The sequence below is a fragment of the Folsomia candida genome, unplaced genomic scaffold (genome assembly GCF_002217175.1).
Source record: "Folsomia candida strain VU population unplaced genomic scaffold, ASM221717v1 Fcan01_Sc059, whole genome shotgun sequence".
NCBI classification, from domain to species: Eukaryota; Metazoa; Arthropoda; class Collembola; order Entomobryomorpha; family Isotomidae; genus Folsomia; species Folsomia candida.
In genome coordinates, this window is record NW_019091251.1 from 237,150 (window position 1) to 247,764 (window position 10,615).

The 10,615-nt window shown below is 36.3% G+C and overlaps 1 protein-coding gene across 1 annotated transcript; it reads left to right on the top strand.

Annotated features, from left to right (window-relative positions):
* The first annotated feature begins 286 nt into the window (after positions 1–286).
* Positions 287–2,437, top strand: LOC110862499. The gene is made up of 3 exons (XM_022111691.2): positions 287–406; positions 853–1,062; positions 2,177–2,437. The coding sequence occupies exons 1-3, from the start codon at positions 387–389 to the stop codon at positions 2,310–2,312; spliced, it is 366 nt and encodes a 121-aa protein (XP_021967383.1). The 5' UTR covers positions 287–386; the 3' UTR covers positions 2,313–2,437.
* Positions 2,438–10,615: the final 8,178 nt, after the last annotated feature.

Here is a 10,615-nt window from a genome sequence, read left to right on the forward strand (position 1 = left end):
TTTCATTGGAATAAATACTTTTCACATTATTTAAGACATTTGCTGCTTAAAGACTAAAGAGATGTATGTAAAACAACCATGACAGCCATCCATGATAAGAGGTAATCGTTATCAGTACTTACTTCCGCGTTGTGATAAATGATCAAAGCGGCTCTCATTTACAGATTTGTGTATGTATTAACTCATATGGTAACTTATCAAATTAAATTAACAGAGAAATAACCCTGGTAATGTGAAGATTATTGTTCTTCCGCGTAGTAGTAATTCCTGGTGCTTACATAAATATGTTCGTGAATCTTAAATATATGCCACAAAACCTCTCACACAGAGAGTGCTCATTTAAACTTGAATATTTGAAAGAGAGAGAGATCCTTCATTTCTGAGTGATGCCGACCTGCATTGTAACGTAAGCCAACTGGAGATAATTTTTTATAAAATAATTCACACCTTTGATAATTATACTACTGATTTAGTGATTTGCAAGTAAAACTTCGCTCGGGTGCGATATCCCTTTGACATTTAGATGCACATGATAGCAATCAATTAAAATTATCACGATTTCTTAAAAAACACACAATATTGAGTTGGAACTAGTTTCAAAATTTTCTACAAAAGGCACAGAAATCATTCATGGCAATAAATAATAATTAATTTTAAATTTAAAAATAAATTTTAATTCGTAATTCATAATATAGTAATAATAATTCGTACATTTGATAATGACATATCAACATACAAACATTTGTATATTGACATTTGTCGATAAAAAGATTAACATATTCATAAATATTACAATGTATTTGGGGGATTTGAGTAAATAAGAGTGATCTTCATTTATTTGGATATATTTAGTTGTCAGTCGAACCTCGGGCAGCATGAGGAAGATCGATGGGGAGTCAATATTTTCGGTCTGACCAACTCCGAAAAGGAATTGATGAAATCTACCTATCCCGAACTCGTAGTTTGTGGACGTGGGGTTTCAAAGTATTGCCACGTAGGAAAGGATGATTCTGAGCTTGATTCCTACAATGATATTTGGGAAAGTATTACCGACTCAAAAAGGTGAATATGGAATTACGAAATATCATTTAATCATAGCGAGTCAGAGTTGGGACTTTTTATCAGCCCGTCACCCTCCCCTCCCCTCACCAGTTTCTCAATTTTTTGCCCCTCACCCTCCCCTCCCCTCACCAGTTTCTCAATTTTTTGCCCCTCACCCTCCCCTCCCCTCACCAGTTTCTCAATTTTTTGCCCCTCATTTGAAATGAAATTTTTTATCTCTCATCCCATCACTAATTTTGAAAACGTAATTTTGTTCAAAAACTTGTTTTTATTAATGGTAGTAATTAAAGTAATTTTTGTTTTCTATGTGTTCGTATTTGGAAAGCAAAGATTTTGAACTTTTCATTCAAAAAGTTAATTTTTCAGAAGTTAGTTCTCCTCAGCTAGTCTTCGGTAGACATGTGGAGCAAATGAACATAATTTTGAAGGTTGAATCATCATTATTTTTGCAGAAAAATTGTCATTTTGGCCCTCAAATTTTTAACCCCTCGCTCTCCCCTCCCCTCAAAAATTTCTCGATTTTTTGCCCCCCACCCTCCCCTCCCCTCACTTGTTTCGCAATTTTTTACCCCCCACCCTCCCCTCCCCTCATTTTCGCACAAAAACAGTAACCCTCCCCTCTTTTACCCCTCCCCCTCACCCTCAAATGAGGAATTTAGGCCACAATTTAGGCCAAATTAGTGTCAATTGGTAGCAAATTTAGTACATGTAAGGTTCGCAAATGATCTCTCAACTTTGCACGTTTATACGAGATATTTGCATCCCGAACAGCAGAAAATTTGCCTAGAATTTGATAACTTTCACACTTTCCAACTTCACGGCTCGTTTCTTCCTCTTCGAATGCAAATGTCTCGACAAATAACGCGACAATTTGGTGCTGATCTCATTTGAAAATTTCAAATTTTTGGGCGATTTATACTACTTTGGTCAAAATCGGAGAGCATGCGCTGAGATAGCTCCATTGTAAGTGAGCGTGAAAACCACGATTATGAAATTTTGCACATTTTGTAATTTTCGAGTTTGACAAATTAAAAAATTTATTTGTTCATACCTGATTTGAAAGGTTGATTCATTTTATGGACTTGATATGATAATGTTTGTATCTCGATTTTAGCACACATCGTGACGGCGTGCTTTCCGCGGCTGTGGTATATTTGAACTATTTGGAGCAGCAAGGCTACCAAGTGACCAAATCGGATATTAACGTTATGGCGATGGACACAAGGTGGACATTCGTTTTGCAGAAATAGTTTAGTCTGCTTTGTTTCAAGGTATTTACTTATGTATGAATTGTATTACTTTTTGGTTGGTCAATTAATTATTTTGTTAGGCATTTTAATTAAAGATGTAGCAAAATAAATAAATTGGTTGGAAATTTTATGATTGGTTAAATTATTAATTTAACGCATTTAGTTTATGCAACTTGTTGACGGAATTAACGAAACAAAACATACATAATTCCCTGTAATAGATTAAACAAAATACGTCATCCACAAATTTGGATAGGTTTTTCCTTGTAAATTTTGCATATGCTACATGAGTAAATACGTATTGTTTACATCAAATATTTAGAACACGTCGAGAGCATGTAAGCTAATACATACGCTGCATTTGCATATAACCAAAAGGCATACGTGTCTCGAGACATGACTTTGCGTGGTTCGAGGTAACAAAGGCTTGCTGATCGGACAGGTTTACTTATGGACTCGTAATGTTTATCAAGTTTGTGATCTAGTATATAGTTGTTATTGTGCAGAGTATAATTAATAAATGTAATTGTTGACTGGTTTAATCTCTTTTCAAGTAAATACTTGTGATGAAAAATAAATATTTAACATATCGAAACGTGTACTGCATTAATTAATGAGCGACGCAAAGCCATTCACATTCTTAGGGCTCACCCACATATGCGTTTTTTCCTGCGTGATGCGGCATTTTTTGATGCTGATGCCGGTTTCCGCATCACCCACATCAAAAAATGCAAAATCGTTCAAACTTGCGTCATTTTTCTGCCACATTAATTTGATGCCACATCTGAGATGCGGCAGTTTTTGACGCCGCAACTTGTTTGTCAAATGTGAATAGTTTTGCAGTTTTATCATAAGATTCTCAACTCAATGGCATGATACAATTGGTGGGAAACTTAAGCTAACCTGCTAATCTTACTAAAAAGTTGACGCTTCTCTTCAAGTCTTGGAAATAATAAATTAATTTAGTTGTTATTCCAATTCATATATTAAAAATGGGCTCCAATTGCGGCGACTAAATTTTTATAAACTCTTTTTCGAGTCCTGTCGACAGGAAGTGCATATATATCGTGCACATATTTGTACATGTACAATCGTCCCACTAACATCAAGGAACGCAAGTATTGCTGCGGAAACTTTGAGGGTATGAGACCATTTAATTACTTAATTTTTATCAATTAATGGTGCATTTCTACCGATTGATTGGCATATGTAGTTGTTCATTTTCTTTGTTTAGTTATCACCAATAACGCTCGGAGTCGAAACCAGAAGGTGAAGTGAGAAACTGAGCGACATTCAGGCCTGCATGTCAATACCAATGCGACGTTCTTCGGGCGTTCCTCAAAAATAGAATCAGGTCGACCTGAAGTAAATTTGACATTGCCATCGGTCCGTACACGACCAGGCAGAGGAACGAATCCATTTAAGATGAGTTTTATTAAACTTGATTCGGAATAAAGATAACGATGTGATCCCTCCTTTTAACAATGTTAATAACACTATGCTATTATTCTATTTCAGTTGGAGATCGAGAGTTAATTAATTCGCAAAATCTACGTATGGTCACTGCTGGTGTTTATTGGAAAGATATCAATAATCAATTTAGAATGGACAGAAAATTTAATGGAATTGAGTCGGCTCAAATTGATTTTTATATAATAATAGTATTCCTGAAGTTTGCTATTAAATGTGCATATTTTTGTCGAAGTTATAAATAAAATTACAAGTTGCCTGGTATTTAATTTTGATATTTATGTTTGAATTTCTCATTTGCATTTCCTTGATTTCCATTTATTTAGCTTTAATTTTTATGTCGACATAAATAAATACAATGCATTGAGTACATTAATATTTTGACTGAAATTGTTGAAATATATCGTAACTAATTATAATTTATCAAAATTAAATCAAAGAACCAGTGAACAAAGTTTTAAAATCGATTTAATCATGATTTTACCTTAAAGATGCAGAAGAATCTACTTTGCTGCTTCTCTCGGATAAGCCGCAAGATTTTGAGATGCGCAACAGGAAAATGAGCTGCGGCAGCAAATTAATGTTGCTGCAAAATTATATGTGAACAGTAGGGCAGCAAAAGCTGCGACAGCAAAAACTGCGCGCAGCAAAAGTTTTGCTGCCACATTTTTTGCCGCAAATGTGAACGGTCGTGATGCGTGATGTGACATCAAAAAATGCCGCATCACGCAGCAAAAGACGTATATTTCTCAAAATTCGCAAAAATTTCGCACTTTTTGGCTTGTAGCGCAAAAACCACCAATGGCCCCCCCAATATTATTACGGATTCTTCATGTACACAAAATTACGCAAATTTTAAGCCATCATACAGCAAAATCGTTAGAGCGCGAAAAAATCATCATCTCATTGTGTACATATATTCTAAATAAGTTTACTTATTTGGGTAATTTTGTTCGCCAGAACTCAAAATTTCCGATGTTAAGTAGAATGTTTGTAACTTATATATAATACAGCACAGTGGGTTGTTTAAATACCAAAAATGTAAAAGCTATATTCCAATGTAACTAGAGTTCCTACTAAAACCTTAGTTTTGTATGTTAAAATATTTATATATCTCCTCATTCCGAGCGTTCTACAAATTCCCGGCCGTCGGTATATTGGAAATCGATTGGAATATCTCCTACATTAATATCGACCACAGCTAATTGCATAAGATTCAACTTAACTTCTTAACCAACCATCACAAACACACATATGGAGGTAGCTTTAGTATCACTTTCCCCCACCCCCGCCCACAGCGTGGGAACATTTAATTTCACTGTGCTCATTTCATCTGTTCAATTTTAATTCAATTTCAGTTATCATCTCACTTTACCCCGACCACACCGCCTATCTACTATCGAAGTCGCTGAAACTCATCCGGCTGCTATACCCCCAAACGTAAAAGATGATGCTCACTCTATCCAGGGCAGCTGTGCGGCGTATAAAACTCGACCTTAACCTCCAGCCCAAACCTCCCCTAGCCCTCACCCAACTCTAACCTCACCCCCACCCAATTCCAACTTCGCCCACTCCCACCCTTATCACCCATCAAAATCCACCACCGCCAAATTTTTATAGGGCACAGTAACCCAACTTTACCATATATCTGGGTCTCTGGCATGCGACATATCATTTTTCTCAGGATGACGAAAAAAATCTCATAAATTCATCCAAACTTTAAGGCCCCACCCACTGGGGGCGTGGTTTATGGCGCCTGTTTTAAGTAGAACAAGCCATGGCATGTGACATATCGTTTTTCTCAGGATGACGAAAGGAATCTTGTATATCCGTCCAAAATTTAAGGCTGCACCCAATGGGGTTGTGGCTTGTGGCGCCTATTTTAAATGTCGTATGTCGTATGTTGTATGTCGTATATTCTAGTCCGCTTGCTAGAATAGGTGTGAACCACGCCAACTAGGGAGTGCTAGGTAACCGTTTACCAGTTTTAAATAACCAGGGTGGTGTTGCACTCATCTGCCTAAGAACTACATTTTCCATTAAGAACCATTAATTTTTTAAATAATTGAATCAATTTCCCCGCTTGCATTGAATCTTTGTATATTTAAATTTGCACTTAAATTTAACGAGGTGAACACAGTCACCATTTTCGACCATTGACCTAAATCACTGTTATAAAGATATTGTCATAAATGTCATGTCGATTGTGTCAAGTTTGGGTTACTCCACCAGTTATGGCAATGGATCTGATGTCGAAAATCGATTTTCTTGAAGTCCTTGCATATGTGTTAAGGGACCTTAATATATGGCGGAAAATCATTATCCCCAAATTTTTAAAATTTCCTGAGGCGTGGTAGGAGGGGGAGTGGCTTTATGGAGATCCCGCTTTTACGCAGCCGCTATTGGACCTACGAGCTCCGAATTTCACATGAGCATACCTAGGGGCAATACAAAAACGGGACTTTTTCTCTTTTTCTAAATTAGGTCATGGTGACCGTTTTTAGGTCAAAATGCGCAGTGTGCCGATTTTTTGTAAATAGTCTCACATAACCCCATAAATGGGGGATCGTTAGAAAGGTCTCGGCAAGGGGTCTCAGAATATGTATACTTTCTGGGGACTGGGACCATCCCCTGAAAAGTTTGAGAAGGAGAAATGAGAATTAGCAATTTTCCAGAATTTAACACAGCAGTAGATTGGGAGCTCATATGGTAATACATGCACATAAACTCAAAAACATTCTTCTGCCTCTGGGACATCAGGGGGTGGTCCCAGACCCCACAAAGTATATATATTATGCATCCTCACGTCAATACCTTTTCAAGGATGCCCCACTTATGGGGTTATGTGAGACATTAATTTTTCAGAAAAATTTGACATACTGCGCAGTTTGACCTGAAAACGGTCTCCATGACCTAATTTCGAAAAAAGACAAAAAGTCCCGCTTTTGTATTTACCCAAGGTATGTTCTTGTGAAATTTGGAACCTGTAGGTGCAATAGTGGTTGAGTAAAAGTGGGATCTCTGTAATAGGCACGCCCCCCGAAATATTAAAAATTCGGGGATGGCGATTTTTATCCATAGTCTAAGGTCCCTTAACACATACTTCAAGGATTTCAAGAAAATCGATTTTCAACATCAGGTCCATTACCATAACTCGTGGAGTAACCCATATGTCATACTTGTCGTATTTGTCAGACATTTATCGATTATGTCAATGTCAGACATTTATGACAAATATGACACGACATGAACAATATAACATGACACGACATTTACTTCTTGACATTGTAGAACCCTACTCCAGATTCAAGCTCCATATTTGACAGATTTTCCAGCGCGTGGTTTTGTGGTCTAGTGGGTGTGGTCATATTTATATTAGATTAAATTTCAAATAAATCCAATAAGTAAACCTTACTTATAACTAATAACTAATTCCTATTTTGCAGGTGGTTATGATTGGGGCCTGGTAGAATTTTAAGGTAACCCTATTTGTCAAATTCCAGACAATTAGACTACCAAGATTTGAACGGTTGGTATGAGAGTGCAGAAAGGATATCGCAGAAGATCGCAAGGCAAATGTTAGTACTGGGCATGGACTATAAGATAATATGCCCACTTTCAAATTCAGGCTTGTTATGGCTTGTTATGGGGTAATGAAAGTTCCCTCCATTCACCTCCGTGTTAAATTCGATTTTCAAATCGCGCTATACTAGCCCCACGTGATCCAAATCAGCCTACATTTTACATACAATTCCGGCAACCGATAAAACTAGGAAAAAGTAAAATAATTTGTTTTTTGAATTTCTGCTAAACATTGCCTTGCCCGTGCCCGTCTAGACGGGCAAAGTTTTCGCATAAAGTAGCTGAAGTTATTTAATAAATAATAAACTAGATGAGTTAAGTATTTGTCGATATTTGAGTCTGGGATAGTTTGGTAATGTAAAGCGAAACATAAATAATTCAGACAAATAGTTAAAGACTTGAAGGATACTGGTTTGTCTAACTGGGCCGATGAGACAGCGGAGTTTTGGCTTTCAATAAATATAAAACTTGGAAATATTATTTTTTAGATCTAAATAGTTTCACAAATTGTGAAAATGATATCAAAAGACGACTTGGACCTGCTTAACGATGTTTGCCAAATTTTTGGCAAGCTATCATTCCTCCCTAGATTCACAGTTGACACAAAACATGGCAAGATTCAGACAAAATGAAAAAAAGATACCTACTTGAAACGATTTTTCTTATCTTTTACTCTTGTTTTCTGCACAAGTGTGGTTTTCACGTTTTATGCTCAATCGTGGAAACTAGTTTTTGGAAAGAAAGTACGTCTCGATATCGATATTATTTTAAGAAATTCTTCCATTTTGGCTAGCACGCTGGTCACATCCGGCCTACTTCCGACTATGTACATGCTTGTTTTGGCTCCCAAAGTGGTCGCGAATGCTATAAATCCGTTCGGCGAAATATTTGCGATAGTGAAAGGTAAGAATATACATTAACCTCACTGTGACCATAATTATCAAATCCAAATATCTCTTTATTTCATAACTAAATACATTTGATAGCAACGAATTACATTTTCCTGATTCGCTATAATTATTTGAGCAAGTTTCGTTTTTTTACGAAAGGTACAAACAATTCTTTTTTTAGCATTGGAATAAGGGAAATTTTTAAATTTTAGGAGAAAAAAGCTTTTAACAATAGAGTTTCAGACAGAATAGGAACGAAATAGGCTTCTTTTTACAAAAATTCTTGAATCGTGCGAAGTAATTGATGGCTATATATGTCAGACATTTAGCGACGGTCTGAAATAAGTTATATGAAGAATTTGGTCAAAATAAGGTTAAATAAAAAACTTTTGAAACCAAAATATCAAAAATGTACACAATATTACAGAATCCTGTCATGCCAAAGGAATTAAGCAAATTATTGGGAAATCTTCGGAAATGTGGGCCGTATTTGGCAGAATTTGTCTAATTTTATCCGTGATTGTTGCACCTGCTGGCGCCGTTGTTTCCGTTCTTTTAAATATCGACGCATCTAAGGAATTTTCCGACTTTCTACTTCCCTCCAAATTTCATAAGAAGAAAGGGATCGGAATCTTGGTTCCTATCATTTGGAGAATAATTGTCCTTACTTGGATAATTCTGGAATTTATAACCGCCTGCCATATTCTCATTCAACTCATCACCATCGTATTCAAATCGAACGAGCGTTTGTTAAAAATCTTAATCAAGCTTGACCCATCCAAAATAAAGGATTCCGACGAGAAGGAAGAAATCATATCGGCGAAGTTGCATCGGAAAATGTCTTTCGAACGGGTCCGCGCTTTAAAAATAAAATGTTACCGACTTTTGCAAATTCATTGGAAATACGTCGAAATCAACTTAAACAAGCTGATCGGTTTGAATGGGTTCATTTTCGCCGGAATTTTTCAAGTAATTGAGAATTATTTTATGGTCAGGTTTTACAAGGGACTCCCGCTCTTATTCTATGCTCCTGCCGTACTCGTAATTGTTATTTCAAGTATCGAAGTATTTGTGATGCTGGATTTTATACGGAACCCGCAAAAGCTTTCAGCCATGCTGATCCAACAAATAAAAGAGGACAGGCCTACGAAACAGGTTTTGAGAGAGTTGAGGGCCCTGCGACAGGAGGAAGTTAGTATTGGGGATGTTGCGAAAGTGAGAAGAGATACGGGATTACTCACATATCAAAATATTGCCGACTATACGGTTACAGCGCTGTTGGCGATATGAGCAGAAACATATGTTTGTTAGGCTACTTGTAATTTTTTTTAGTATCTCGCCCCATTTCCATGTAGATAGAATATCTTGCACCATCATTAACATATCAATTAATATTTGTCATTGACAGTTATGAAATGACATAAGTATTTAAGGTATTCAAAGCTGTTACTTGAACAAATTTCTCACCAGCTTATTACCGTTCCTGTGGAGTTAGTTATGTAAATATGCATTCCGGCCAGTAATGATTTAATACCAAAGTTTCCTAACATTTAAGGTAGATATTTTTGTTCTCGAGTTGTGACGTCAATCTAGTAAAGTGGAGTCTAACATCTACATATTTTATTTCTTTGTCAAAATTAAATTTACTCATGTTTAGGCAATTGTGGTCCCCTAAATCTAAAAATTTACAATGTTAGGAAAGCATAATATTTTTTTTTTACTTAATTCAATAAAAAAGCTTGGCTGAATACCACTAAATATTTAATACTGATAAGGATGACTTTCTTCTTTAAGAATCGAACTACTTATTCCTACAAAAACTTTATTTTTTATTTTAAAATATTTATATATCTCATCATTCCGAGTTTTGTACAAATTACGGGCTATCTACTGAAAATCGATTGGAATCAGCAATATGCCCTACATTAAAATCAGCCCCATTTAACCGCATAAGAACAAATAAGCTAAACCTCTTAATAATTAATAAAACCTTGTAAACCGCACATCTTGAAGTAGCTTCTATCTCATTTCACCCCAGCCGGCGCGGCATGAGATTCATATATGGATCCAATTTCAATAAAAATCTCATTATACCCCGATCACACAAGAGGTAATGAGAAACCTCCATAACTTCCATCGTTATCCTGACGGACGGACATACAGACAGGGTTTCGTTAATGCCACTTTTGGAGGCCTAATGTCATGACATTGACATTAAGTGACAATAACCGACATTAAGTGACATTAAGTGACAAGTGACATTAAGCCAAATATTGGGGGAAAATGAGAAACGTGGATCATGAGATCAACGCGGATCATGAGATTTTTCATCACCGTCGGTTTTGCTCAAGGCAAAATTTG

Bases quoted from the DNA above. Each gene is read 5' to 3' on its own strand.
- LOC110862499 (XM_022111691.2), top strand. From the start codon at position 387: ATGCCGACCTGCATTGTAAC. The intron at 407-852 runs GTAAGCCAACTG...GGATATATTTAG, and splicing joins ATGCCGACCTGCATTGTAAC to TTGTCAGTCGAACCTCGGGC. The intron at 1,063-2,176 runs GTGAATATGGAA...TCTCGATTTTAG, and splicing joins AGTATTACCGACTCAAAAAG to CACACATCGTGACGGCGTGC.